Consider the following 14,508-nt stretch of genomic DNA (forward strand, 5'->3'; position numbering starts at 1 on the left):
GCAAATATATGTTTTATGTATGGGGATGGATGTGTGTTTGATGTGCCATCAGTGTTATGAATGGTGATGCTCTATGGGCCTCATGATTCAGCAACCTTAGAATCTAGGTTATGCTGAAGTAGCTGCATACTTCATTTATGCTGAAACCGCTGCCACTGTTGATTGTACTGAGGTGCAGTGCTGTACGTTTTGGGATGGTCCATCAAGGTTGAGGGGGGGAATCCTGCATCACATTTCTTCTCTGTCCTTCTCCTGTGGTCATAATTCAAACACATGCTATTTTACCCTAAAGTAACTTCCATTGAGGGACGTGGGTGGCGCTGTGGTCTAAACCACTGAGTCTACGGCTTGCCAATTAGAAGGTCGGCGGTTCGAATCCCCGCGACGGGGTGAGCTCCTGTGGCTCATTCCTTGCTCCTGCCAACCTAGCAGTTCGAAAGCACATCAAGTGCAAGTAGATAAATAGGCACTCTGAGGGGAAGGTAAAGAGCGTTTCTGTGCACTGCTCTGGTTCGCCAGAAGCAGCTTAGTCATGCTGGCCACATGTCCCAGAAGCTATCTGCGGACAAATGCCGGCTCCCTCAGCCTATAGAGCGAGATGAGCGCCGCAACCCCAGAGTGGTCCGCGACTGGACCTAATGGTCAGGGGTACATTTACCTTTAACTTCCATTGAATACAGTGGGACTTACCTAAAAATATACATTCGAATGCAGCATGAGGGTGCTTATGGGCTTGCACAAGTTTAGCGAGCTTTTTATTCTCTTTGGAACATCCCCTTTATTCAACACTGCAAACTACATTTAAAATAGGCCCGTGTCTCCAAAAGCAATTTGGAGTGCGTATCGGGCCAGGCATGAAGTTCTCTAAGGTGTGGCCTCTTTCAGCAGAGATGGAAAGCCCATCTTCAAAAATCCTGGTTTGTGCTTCCCTTCTATCAAGAAGAGCTGACTTCATACTTGGGGGGGGGGTGTTGTCCAAGTGCCCTTTTGTGAACCTTCCCATATATCACCGGGCTCTTTCCAGCTTTTTGCCAGTGTTCCCTTTCTGGTGGGGAGCACTGGTAGTGGTATACAAGAGCAATATTGCAGGCAGCTGAATCAGGAAACTTGCCATTTAAATTCCCCACAAAGCCCTGGCATGACACTAGCTCAGGAGCATTGTGGGATATTAAAATGGTGGGCTCCGGACCTAGCTATTTGGTGCCAATTGGAGCAATGCCTCCCTCCATCCCCAGAAAAGGCATTAGTGGCAGATACTGCTGGGGTCTTGATAGCTGCCTAATATTACTAATAATACAGAGTCTTAGGCGCTAATAAATGTCCCTTTACTCTTCAGCAGATAAGATTTGCTTTGTCTTAAGAGGTGTACAAAGAGTCCTCCTGAGCAACAGGAGTCCCTTGACTGTCCCTTGAGAATCACACCAGTCTATGACTTTTATCATATGTGGTGGACTTGTGATAAAGTAAAAACATTTGGGGAATTGATCTATTATGAACTAAAAAAGATGTTTAGCTACACCTCCCCCCCAAAAACCGGAAGCATTTTTGCTAGGTTTGATGGGTGAGGAAATTGTGAAGATAGACCAAAGACTATTTATGTATGCCACAGTGGCAGCAAGAACTTTATTGGCCCAAAAGTGGAAGTTACAGGAGGTGCCTACCATTGCAGAGTGGTAGGCGAAGATGATGGACTTTGCAGAACTGGCCAGATTGACTTGCAGGATTCGAGACCAGGACGATCAGAAATTCCAAAGGGACTGGAGTAAATTTATTGTATATTTGAATAATAATTGCAAAAATTTGAAGACACTAGCAGGATTGAAATAAATCCTACAATGTGGACAATAGGTTGAAGATTTAAATTGCGTGATTGGATTTGAAATGGAAAACTTGCTGAAGGGAAGGAGGGAAGTCGCTTGTTCGGCAGAGCAGAGTTTTTGTGTTTGGTATTGTAATGCTGAAAATGTTGTTTAAGAAGGAATATATATATATATATATATATATATATATATATATATATATATATATATATATGAGATAATCACACCAGTCTATCAGAGGGAAGGGAGAGCCCCTTCTCTCCATTTTCCTACTATCTAATTGTTGCAGCAGTTCCCCTTTGGAGGTCAACAGATGAGACCAGAAGGCAAGCAGTTTCGGGGCTAGTTGCATTCCCCGATGAGGGAATGACAGCTGCATTCTCTTCTGAGATGTAAGAAATTTGGTTTTACTCCTGTTCGATTATACAATTTTGATTAGGCCACAGCTCCATTTCCAGGCAGAAGCTTCCAAATTCAATCCATGGTATGTCAGATTCATTGGACTCTTGAAGGGAGCACAGGGATGTCTCTGCCTGTGGGCCTGATAATACACCACTGAAGAACAAAAGTGCTCTGAAATTCATGAGAATGTAAGAGGTGACTGGATCAGGCCAGGGCCCTATCTAATCCAGCATCCTGTTTCTCACAGTGGCCAACCAGATGTCTATGGGACACCCACCAGTAGGACCTGAGCTCAACACTCTCCTCTCCTTCAGAGCATACTGCCTCCTACAGTGGAGGGTAGAATATAGTCATCCTAGTTAGTAGCCATTGATAGCCTCCATGCCTTAAAAGAGTCCATTGAGCTTCCATATGGAAACTGACAGGTAATCTGTCACCTATTGAAGGCTTTCCCTGGTTGGGGAAAACTTCCCTCTGGTGGACTTCTGCCCTTTGGCAGATTGACCTGTCTGTGGTAGCAGCATGCCAAGCAGCACCAGGCACCTGGATCGAGTCAGCTTTTGAGTTTCCCACAATGCCTCAGGGCATGGGCATTGTTGGTTAAAAGTGTGGCTAGATGCAGCCACTGGACGATGCTCATGCTGCCAGGTCATATTATTTTTTTAGGAGTTCAGGGCAGGTAACAGCAGTAGGCCCCGCACCTGCTCATGGCTGCCAGTTGCCATCACCATTCCTTTTTCTTTTTCATATACTACAGTCTTTGACCAGAGAAAAACCTGTAAACATGGATCTATGTTTTTAGGTCTGCTAGGTCTAGTTGCTTGCTAGAGATGGGCACCATCCCTATAACTATTCTTTGAGTTGAAAAGAATACTAGAGAACACGATTTGTACTATTGCGTCCTTGTGTTTCTCTTATCACTTCCTCAACTGTGCACCACTTTCTTCCACCCAAAGTGCATCTAAGAAAGCTCAGGTGATGTGACAGCTGTTAGTGCCTCCTTACCACTGCTGTGACTCCAGTCATTTTGCAATGGTTTATGTATGTTCAAGTACTGACCAACTTAAAGTTCTAGGAACAGTGTTATACATGTCATCAAATTAGAACTGTGGTGTGCCCCGAAGAATAGGGGTAGCCAACGCTGTTCGAGGGCCTGAGTCATGTATAAACCCAACCACACACCTACGTTTTTGTGGCTTCCCAAGCCTCTCCCAATTTTAGTGATGGACACAAAAATAATAAGTCCTTTGAAGGATATGCAGTTGCTCCTTTCCCAGTCATCAGATAGTTCATTCAACAAGTGGAGAGGGGACGATGAGCATGGATCAGCTAAGGAGGTGGGTTGTGCCTGTGTTTGCCCTCGCAAGTGGGAATGTGCATGAGTGTGGGGTGGACATACCCACTCTTGGCCACTGGCAAGTGACTCCCAAAGGGTTGGCTCAAGCTCAGGATGGTCCATGGGCCAAAAAAAGGGGTGATTGCCTTGCCTTAAGTGTATGAGATGTAAACATGGCTTTTAAACACTATGCGTCCAAGTTACAGGGAACTGGAGCCCATTGCAGTCGCCTGCAGTGTGGACACACTGGACACAACCCAGGCTCACTTTGCATTCTTTCCATCTCCCCTCTCATCATGTTTTGCAAAGGAGTTTCCAGGCCCCCTCCTCCTTTCCCATCTGTGATTGGAGAGCGGTGCTCATGGGAAGACATCTGAGGCAAAGGGGTGGGCCTGGTAGCAGGGAGCACGCAAAGCAGCAGTAGCACATCCCAGAAGGCTTTGGAAGGGCACAAAGCGGGGACTGGATCATGCCAATGGTGTATATGAGATATGCATGCGATGTATCTATGTAATGGAATACATGCTGGGGGCACACATAAAGATTGCAATGTCTGAAGCATTGCTAGTCTGTTTTTACTGGAAAAGCATGTATGATTTTCATGAAACCTTTAATGTTTATTGATCAATCCACTAAAAGTTACACTATTTTTATCCCATCCTCCTTCCAGGGAGTGTGGAGTGGTTTCCTCTTTTTACCCTGACAACACTATGAACTAAGTTCGATGGAAAGGGAATGATGAGTGCTCTGGTGAGCTTCCCAGCTGAGTGGATAGTTGAACCTGTGTCTCACAAGTCTTAGCCCAACACTCCATCCACCACACTGACTTTCAAATACAGGCTAGATAGCTTTGGGTTCAAATCCACATTAGGCCAACAATTAATTGGGTATCGTCGAGGCAAATCCCTACCCTTTTGCCTCAATTTATCGCCTTTAAAATAGAACAATAGAACCGTTGGCTGAAAAACTAAGACAAAATTGGAAAACTACTGTGTATTCTAAGTGAACCAGAGTCACTAATAACAACTGATTTTCGTTTGCTATCTAATAAATGTGTCATTCAACACCATGGTGCAAAATTCCAGAAGAAAAACCCAACACCACTTTTATATTCCACAATAAGCCACATCCATTCTCTATCGCATGGGAATGTTTTCTAGGAATGACTGAACAGAGTTTAAATGATTTGATTAGAAAGTACTTGATGTCTAGCATATTCCCCAGGGAGCCACAGAAATGCAATTGTCAAGTAAGAAGCTGGATTTTCAAAAGAACATGGGCTATAAATTGGCATTTCTTTCATTTCAAAGCATTGCATTCAATGAAACGGTATGATGCCGAGATACATTTCGAAGCGTATTCAAAGTTGTTTAAAGGTGGTTTTTATAGCCAAAGTACTAATAGCGAGAACAATGCAAATGTAGAAGATAATTATACCTTACCTTATTCATATCAAAAGTATGAAAGACTTGCTCGACATACTTATTGGCTTCTGGAGTGAGTCCTTGTAGACCCAACACTGATTTAAATTCATGTAGACAGAGCTGTCCAGAGGGGCATTCCCTCATAAACTTTGTGTACCAGTGGTGAATTTCCAGAGCATCGATGTCATCCGCAGACCCATTGGCACCCATAATGTCCAACATTACAAGTATCCTCGTTTGATTTTTTTAGTATATTTTCATCCAAGTGATTTCACTGCCCAGTGGCAATTGCTTTGCTTATAGCTACCATTCAAACACCAACATGTCATATAAGGAACGAGCTACCGTAAACCTCTTTACAGCTTACTGCAGAAATAGGCTATGTATATATAACTTCCTAGACAGATTACCTTCAGTACCCAGTTTAAATACAGAAAGGTTTTCTCAGTGGGTGGCAGTATCTCCTCAACCAGAATAAAGCAGTACAATGTCTCTGTGTATTTATTTGTACAGTGCATTGTACAGTGATCCCAGCAGTCTTCGGTGTGTGTGCAGATGTTGCCGAGTTGTTGCGTTTTAAGTATCCTGCATTGATAGGGATAGGACCTTTGATGCACCTTCCAAAGCTCTGTTTCTACCAGGCTTTGATGTAAGTGGCAATTGGGGGAAAGTTTTCTTAGTAGGGTATTCTTACCTTAGAGCAGCCTTTCTCAACCTGTGAGTCCCCAGATGTTATTGAACTACAACTCCCATCACCCCTAGCTAGCAAGGCCAGAGCTCAGGGATGATGGGAGTTGTAGTCCAACAACATCTGGGGACCCACAGGTTGGCTGCCTTAGAGGGTCTCTTCCAGGACTTTGCTATCTCTTTGGTGGCACAATTACTTTTCTGTTCTCCTAGTCTTTAACGTTCTGAATTTTCTTGTGGTCTTTAAAAAAATATTTTGTAAGCCTTATTACTTTTTATGTTTAATTACAACGCTTTCATTGTTATTATATTATCTTGTTGGAAACCAACCAACCAAACTCTGTGAACTATTTGGTTGAAGGGCAGTATATAAATGTACAAAATTAACTAAACTGACCTCTTTTGGATACCTCCAGACTGGCATTAATTTGCAAAAGTGATTCAAATTCAGACTGCAGCTCTAGGTTTGTGCATTTGATGTGGGTTAAAGAGCTGTGTTGTCCCACTTCCCAGGAATTTTTTGCATGTTTGGAAGGTAACTGGGAAATGCATTGAAAAGTGTGCGATGAACAAATGATTAACGGGAAAAGCTGTAAATACCTCATGCGTACGGGATGCAAAAAAGGATGAATGCTCATGGTCACATCACTGCCTGGTGAACAAGTCGGAACAAATGCTCAACAAAGACTGGACATAATCCAACCATGCTGTAATCTTTGTACAAGCAAATCAGGATGAATGTTGAATCAAGAGGTTATCGGGAGGAGCCCTTTCTTAAAACAACTATGAGACCTTGTTGTTTAATTGCATGAACTTGGCAGGGGAGCAACTTGCTCACACTGACTTGCTTCTTCGGTGACAAGGGCAGTATCAAACGTCCATGTTTAGGACATGTTATTATGTCAATTGACAGCTGTTTATTCTGGCTTTCCCCAGTTCAGACTTCATTCCCTTTAGTGTATTTTCCTCTCCTCTCCTCTCTGATGTGTAAAAAAAACAACCGTTTTGCAGCCTCTTAAAAGACTAACCTACTTATTATGGCATAAGATTTCATGAACAAATGGAATCGAATCCATGAATGTATATAGCACCCATCTGAAAGTTGTTCCTTATGTGTTTTGCCTTTACCGTTTAGATCACGAGTAGGAAACCTTTGGCCTGTCCAGATGTTATTGGACAACTCCCATCAGCTACAGCTAGCATGGCCAAGCTGATGGGAGAGGTCTCAGCAACATCTGGGGGGGGGCAAGGGTTCCCCACCTCTGGTTTAGATTGTTATCATGAGGACAAGGCAAAGCAGAATAACACGAGTGCATCATTACCCGGGTTACATTCTCCTTGTCATCACATTACTGTGAAGTTAAGTACATAATGTACTTTAAAAGTCATACTTCCCCACTAAAGATGCATATATAAAAGACTCCTGCTATAGGAAAGTTCCCTGCTTCTAAGATCACAGTGGCTTCAGGTGTCCTCACTATTTGAAGGTGGGAGATGACCCACGCATTTTCAACAGTGGCACTAGGGGTTCAGAATTCCTCTTAGAATAAGTTTATTCTCTCTCTCTCTCTCTCTCTCTCTCCTTACTTTACATTGGTTTTCCAATACCAAGCAAAGGTGGTGCTGTTTCAGCAGCTGTTTGGAGTTCTCTGGGTGTGAACGGAATTGCTCTCCAACTGCTGTATTAGGTTTTTCTTTTTGCTATTTTGATACTGGACTGTTCTGTTGTTTATATGACTGGTGGGGTGGGGGCAGGCATTAAATCATAAATGGTCCACTGCCAACTGTCCTCAAGTGCCTTTGGCAGAAAAGGCCAGATCAACACACTTAAATAATGGATAGATTAAAAAGTGATAAAATGCAAAACTTGAAGCAACGTTTCTCATTCTCTAAGATAGTTGAGGCAGGCACACATGGAATTTGGGTGCCCCAAATGGTTTATTTTAAGTCTCTATGGTATACATTAATGTCAGTTGTTTTTGTTCTGGTGACACCATCAACCTGTGATAGAAAACATATGTAATTCTTCCTTATATTTCCCTAAGTGGGGTTAAGTTTTAAAATGGAGATACAGGCAAAATTGTCTCCTCAGAATTAGGCATCAAAGCATCCCTCTTATAGTTCACCACTGGGAAATATAAGTTATGAGTTTAAAAAAGGGAAGGTGCCTTTCTGAGACTGTGACCCCAGGATCCTTTGGTAAACTTCATGCCTGTAGCATGAGCCATGCGGTTTAAACAGACTGTAAGCCTATAAAAGAGATTAAAACCAGATGAATAGCCTCAAATACTATGGCAGAGAGCAGGTGAAATAGACAGCAGGAGCAATTCTGGTTTGATGTCATTGAGAATGAGATCTGAGTTGCAAGATGACTGGATGTTATCACTAGACACTGGCATTTTGATGACTTTCAATTTATACTCAATGTGTGTCTTTTCTTGGTGTGTTTTTGTGCAGGTACATACACGTACACAAACACCGCTAGAGATGCCAATGGCGCATCTAGTCCAGAGTCTTGTTCACATGATGGCCAACCAGGTGCCTATGGGATGCCAAAATACAGAAGCTCAGCACATCAGCCCTCTTCCTGTTTGTGATTCCCAGCCACTGGCATTCAGAGGCATAATGCATCTAAGAAAGCACCAGTATGTTCGTCATTAGCATTCTGAATGCATCAGAATGTGCCCAGCATGGCAGGGAAGTATTTGCTGCAACTCCTGGTCTTGGTACATCTGTACTGATTCATGCACACCTGCCCTGCAACTTCAAAATTACATAACTTCAATGCTTGGCACGAGAGCATGGTGAATCGGGTGCAGCATCCAAAAGGATCTCATCCTAACAATCATTTTGCTTGCAATAAAAAATATATATATTAGGTTAACATCCAAATCTGCATCTGTTATTGCAGGAGGAAAGCACTCAAACTAATCCCCATGGATTAAATGTTTCAAGTTGTATAAATACACATCAATTAACTTCAATCTGTAACACTTGGCAAGTTGAGCAAACTGCAAATTATCTTCCTTTATTATGCAAGGTGATTTGTATCATGAATACGTTGAAACGAAAAGCTTTAATCCCTGTTGGGGGGGGGGAACAAACCCAAAAAATGCCCACTATTTACATTGATAGAAGTTAACATATTACGTTTAGTGAGGTTATTATTTCCAAACAAACAGAAATAACTTTTAAAGCAACAACAAATGTTTCAGGGTGTCTCCCCCCCTACATAATATTCACAAGGACCCATTTGGCTGAACCATGTCCACACATTTGTGTGGCATGTTCCACTGAAATGAAGAGAAACTACATAGCAACAGTGCAAGTAGGGCTGGATGTAACACCACCAAAATATGGTAGGCAAAGAACAAAACATACTTAGGATGACACCATCCATATCATTTCCTCTGCAAGCTCTGCTGTAATATTTAAGGTTTCAAGGAAGATTGTGTCCTGTGTGGCTTGTTTGCTATCTATTTATATTTTTGGCCATACATTATCAAGTGCTAAGACCCTTCCCAATTTCTTCATGGAACAAAGAAAGTTCAGCTTAATTTTGTGGTGTTAACTGTTCACAGGGACCAATGCTCTCACATCTGTCTTCCTTCAGAGCCTTTTCTAGGATGCTGTCAAGGTCTTCCTGGTTATCTATTTGAAGATGCTGAAACAGAATGCAGCAAAGAGAGACGTTATTATAACATTAATAGGCTCCACGGAAAGCTAACCAGAATAAGCAGTCAGTCAGCTCCTTAGGCCCAAACTACACAACACAGGCAATTGTAAGTAATGGAAAAGACAAATTAGAAGGTGCATGGGAGATAAGCTATTGGGGGGGGGGGAGATGATTTGGAGGGAGAAAATGGTAGTTGGGGAAAGGGCCATCCCTCAGTGATAAGTAATCTTTGTTTCTTCCTTGGCAGGGCTATTGGGCTACAGTCAATGACCATTTCACATGCCCCCCATGAACTTGTGTTTTAGTGTAACTTGCGGCTTGGGTCTCAGCATCACAGCTTTATAAAATTTCTGTAAATATAACCACATAATCTCATTTCCAACAAGATTATCTTCTCAGGAAGATAAAATGATTATAAACAAGACAAATGGACAAAGGGTGAAATCAGTTAAGTAGTTAGTGTTAAAGATAATTTCTAACACTAATGATTAGAGGAAGACTGGAAGAAAATTATGGAGAATTATTAGCGTTAATTTGATTTTTATCACCTGCCCTTCGCCATAAGGTCCCAGGGTGGTGACAACCAGGGCTTTTTGAATAAAGTTGCGGCACAACTAAACTCAGTTCCGGCACCTCTCAGGTGGGCACCCTTTCCATTATAAGAGGACAAGGGAGGCGTTCATGGTGAATTCCAGCACCTTTTTTGCTAGAAAAACAGCACTGGTGAGAACAATTTAAAATACAAAATTGGAAACTGTTTAAAACCAATTATAACCACAATAACAGGGTTGTGTTCTCTCTCTCCCCCCCCCCCCCAACTGCCAAAGGCCAAAGCTATGGATTCTGGGAGAGGGGGCAGCAGCAGCAGCAGCAAGGTGCAAATGGAGCTAAACTGGTGCTACTGACAGTGCGTCAGGCATGTGGTACAGCCCAGCCACACCATGTGCTGCTGGGACGGGGGCAGATATCTTTCATCTTGACAAGCTTCTAGCTGTGGTGAATCGTTTTCCTAGGGTACTGCAATTGCAGTGGCTCGGAGGATCAATTAAAAACCACATTTGTTTTTCACATGGGTCTGTCCACCAAATGGCAACATTAATCCACTCCGGAAGGTCTGCTATGCTTGCAAATTTCTGTGAGAAGGAAGGGGGGGGGGAGTAGCCATTTTTAGATTCCCTGTTATAGTGAATGAAAGGGGGAGGGAGCTTTGTTTCTAATGGATCTAATTTGGTCCCCAACAATGCGTTGAACTGGCAAGGTAGCAAGCATGGCTGCTTTTCAAAGATACAGATATAGATTCAAGTTGAATCTCGTGACTGGCACACACCACTTAATGGATGAAGTGGTGCCTCTTATAGAAAATCTTCTACCACCACAAGTGACCTATAGCATTTCTCTGTCCATATTGTGGCCATGTTAGAAATATTAGAATGCATCCTATTTTCTCAAATGTAGCAAAACCAGTTAATCAAATCAAGCACTGGAATAAACTGTCAGCACTTACTGGATGGATGCGCAGTAGAAATTGTGCTACTTTCTCCTGCAGATGCTTAATTCGTTCTTCTGTCGCTTTTATTTGCGTCCCGCAAAGACTAATCTTTTTTTCGGCAGCATGTTTGGCTAGAAGCCCATGCTGCTTTATAGACAGGAGTTTTTCAAAAAGTTGTTCATCATATTGCGAAAAATACTGTAACAAATATTGATACCCTTGAAATTTTAGTGCGGACTTTAAAAGCAATTTCCCCTCTTACACTCTTACATACAATTTGTTCGCCCAACTAATCAAAAAGAAGCCCCATGTGGTAAATGTATCGTCCACCCTGGTCTCAGAATGCTGCCCAGGGCAGTGAGAGAGTCATTCATTTGTCAATAGCTCTGCCATCCCCTTGGGATGAGAGCTCTGCTTTTGAAATTATAAGCACATGGAAATGCAGGGGGAGTTGCTTAGTGGTGGCTGAGTGGCACTTTATACAAGCATAAAGGTAAATGTAATGGCACCCCTGACCATTAGGTCCAGTCGTGGCTGACTCGCTTTATTGGCCGAGGGAGCCAGCATACAGCTTCCAGGTCATGTGGCCAGGTCTGGCGAACCAGAGCAGTGCACGAAAACGCCGTTTACCTTTCCGCCGGAGCGGTACCTATTTATCTACTTGCACTTTGACGTGCTTTCGAACTGCTAGGTTGGCAGGAGCAGGGACCGAGCAATGGGAGCTCACTCTGTCGCGGGGATTTGAACCGCCAACCTTCTGATCGGCAAGTCCTAGGCTCTGTGGTTTAACCCACAGCGCCACCCGCGTCCCTCTTATACAAGCATAGAGGTACATTATTTATGGTCTTTTAAAAAAGCACATGGCCAAAGATGGAGGATGGTGCTGAATAGGCTTGGTGGGAAGAGGAAAGGGGGCAATTCCAAAAGGATTGCAAGAGACTTTTTCTGTTTACACCACAGGTAATCATTTTGTGTAGATGGTTGCCAGTAGGGTAGTTGTACTGTGGACTGGTAGCTTCAGTTGCATCGTCTCCATGCATCTATTCCAGGGAACAGGCAGATAGGTGCACCCCTCAGCCACCCAGATTCCAAATTGGTGGTGAAACTGGAATTAACCGCCGGATAGGATACCATACCATATCAACATTGCCTGTTGAGGCATAACCCTCAACAGCTATCACTTCCTGGCAATTTAGAACTTAAGCGAACAAGGAAAAAAACCCTTAACACAAATTAAACTGCAAGGGTTTTTGTTTGTTTGTTAATTGTATGCAACAAAGACTGTTCTTTTTAGACATTCATTGAAGATGCCAGCCTCCCATGCGTTGCGTTTCTCTTCATAAATCTCACATGCCTATGACTGATCCAATAGAAAATCATTTCAGAGAATATGAATTGGTCGTATTAAATAGCTTTTACCTGAATTATGTCCACTGGCACAGCCTTACTCCGCTCAGAATCCCTGTTCAGCTATTGGCATAAAGGAAACAAAATGCCTAGACTTAGAAAATGGCAAGAAGGGTGGAAATCTTGTACGGTAGAAGATTTTGTGCCTCAAAGCAGAATTTCACCCAGCTTGAGACATCCAGTGCTCTTTCCCACACTGCCCCATCAGGAAATGATTGACTGGGGCAGCAGAACTGGATGCTCTGCGTGGAAAGTGGGTGGGTGTGGGAGCCCAACAGTGTTGGCTTGCCCCCACTTGGCTCCTTCCTTGGCTTCCTCATCTTCTTATCAACATCATATCCTGTTTTCCAAGTTGGAGTTAAGAAACAGAAGTAGTTCCAAATGCTGAAGAAAATGCAAAATCAGAGCAAGTGCCCTGAAGCTGAACAAATGAGAGAGCAACTCCAACATTATAGCCCCTAAACAACATACTCGGAACTTGCGCCGCATACCTGAAATCTGAGTGGTTAAGCGCCCTTGTTCTCTTTAGACTAAGTACAAATAGTTCCAGCACATTCCCACACTTTTTATATAATTCAAATGTCCACTCACCTTGAACATAGATAAAATGTCTTCAGGGGTCATAGAAGAAAGATGTTCTCTTGTAAGATTGCATTTGGGTAAAAAGTATAGCAGGATCTCTCTGGAAAAGACAACAATTGCAACATACCAAAACAGATCCTTCCACCATAGGTTAAAAAGGCTGACTCCAATGCGTGGGGAATTTTTAACACTTTCCTCCCATACTGTTTTCTCACTAAGCGTAGCAGAAGCTGCCATTTGCTCCTGAAATGAGGGGTTTGGATAGAAAATGATGCACGGGTAGCGAAACTGCAATTGTTCCATGATCTTGACTACCTCCCCCCCCCCATAGCTGTGCTTTGTTAAAAAAGAGGACCTAACCACATTTCTGAGAGTATTTCATATAATGTGTAATTTGGCCTTGAGTGCAAATGCACACTTTCAAAAATTGGGTTCAGTGTTTAGCCAGAATGCTAGATTATTATCAACTGAGTATTTTTTTTAAAAAAAGTAAGGATCTTGATGGAATTACTTGTCTGCAAAAAATAGTAATGCTGAAAGCCTTAACAGAGTTATTAAAAATATTTTTAAGAATCCATATAAGCTGTAGTTCTTGTTGATCATATAATCTATGCCTTAAACTGGTCCCTGGAGGACCATTTCAATGTCAATTCCACACAGCAGTGTATATTCATTAAGTATTTCACAGTCCAATAGGCCCATCACTCAGTTGCCATCTTGATTCATATTTAGCATGAAATTAGGCCTCAAAAAGGTCCTTGTTAGGATACAAGGACATCACATTTGGCTGCAAGACTGTACCTTTAGGAATACTTACTTGATGCGAGCTGTCAAGGTTTCTACCATTTTGTTTTCAGAAATGCTCTGGGGATCCCCACATGTGTGCGAAACTGCAGCATTAGACTCCTGCTCAGCAACAAGAGCTTGTTCTTTGCTGTCGTCTTCTGAAGTCTCCATGGAGTCACTGAACAGACATACCACAAAGATCAGTTCAAGGACCGTACCCCTCCTCCCAAACAGGGAAAGAACCATAGCTGTGGGGTAGAACACAGGCTTTGCATACTGAATTCCTGGCATGCCATTTCAGTTAAATAGGATCAGATAGTTTTGGTTGAGAACGTGGAGAGATGCTGCCATTTAGAGTAGACAATACTAGATTGTCTAGATGGATAAATCTAGTCAACAGGAATGTTGTCTGCCTTATTTCAAGACTGGCTGGGTCTAAATACAGTGGTACCTCGGGTTAAGTACTTAATTTATTCCGGAGGTCCGTTCTTAACCTGAAACTGTTCTTAACCTGAAGCACCACTTTAGCTAATGGGGCACCCTGCTGCCACTGCAGCACCACTACATGATTTCTGTTCTCATCCTGAAGCAAAGTTCTTAACCCGAGGTACTATTTCTGGGTTAGTGGAGTCTGTAACCTGAAGCGTATGTAACCCGAGGTACCACTGTAATAAAATTATTATTATTAGTCAAACTATTGGCCTATCTACCATTGGCAGTATCTCTCCCAGATTTCTGGCAGGAGTTTTCCCCAACCCTACCCAAAGACAACAGTATTGAAACTGTGAACTTCTGGGCTCTCTGGCACCCACTGTGTTCCAGCTCCCACCCCACCCTATTCACAGTGTTTAAGGTGGAATCTACATGCATATAAAAACCGTTCTGAAAATGCTTTTTTA

The 14,508-nt window shown here is 42.8% G+C and overlaps 2 protein-coding genes across 3 annotated transcripts in view; both read right to left on the reverse strand.

Annotated features, from left to right (window-relative positions):
• The window catches only part of GUCA1C (guanylate cyclase activator 1C), a gene marked incomplete at its 5' end in the record, with an annotated part of 48,225 nt that extends 42,963 nt beyond the window's left edge, over positions 1–5,262 (reverse strand). The window contains one exon of the mRNA XM_082219785.1: positions 5,001–5,262. Coding sequence (XP_082075911.1) covers positions 5,001–5,204 — 204 coding nt within the window. The remainder of the gene's footprint in view (positions 1–5,000) is intronic.
• Positions 5,263–8,671: 3,409 nt separating this feature from the next.
• The window catches only part of MORC1 (MORC family CW-type zinc finger 1), a 47,466-nt gene continuing 41,629 nt past the window's right edge, over positions 8,672–14,508 (reverse strand). For both annotated transcript variants that reach the window (XM_082219727.1, XM_082219726.1), the window contains exons 23-27: positions 13,641–13,787; positions 12,833–12,923; positions 12,254–12,304; positions 10,850–11,032; positions 8,672–9,333 (exon numbers count right to left, since the gene is read on the reverse strand). In XM_082219727.1, the coding sequence (XP_082075853.1) occupies positions 9,223–9,333; positions 10,850–11,032; positions 12,254–12,304; positions 12,833–12,923; positions 13,641–13,787 (583 nt within the window). In that variant the 3' untranslated portion in view covers positions 8,672–9,222. The remainder of the gene's footprint in view (positions 9,334–10,849; positions 11,033–12,253; positions 12,305–12,832; positions 12,924–13,640; positions 13,788–14,508) is intronic.

This window comes from Podarcis vaucheri (assembly GCF_965113315.1).
Source record: "Podarcis vaucheri genome assembly, chromosome: 4".
Taxonomy (NCBI): Eukaryota; Metazoa; Chordata; class Lepidosauria; order Squamata; family Lacertidae; genus Podarcis; species Podarcis vaucheri.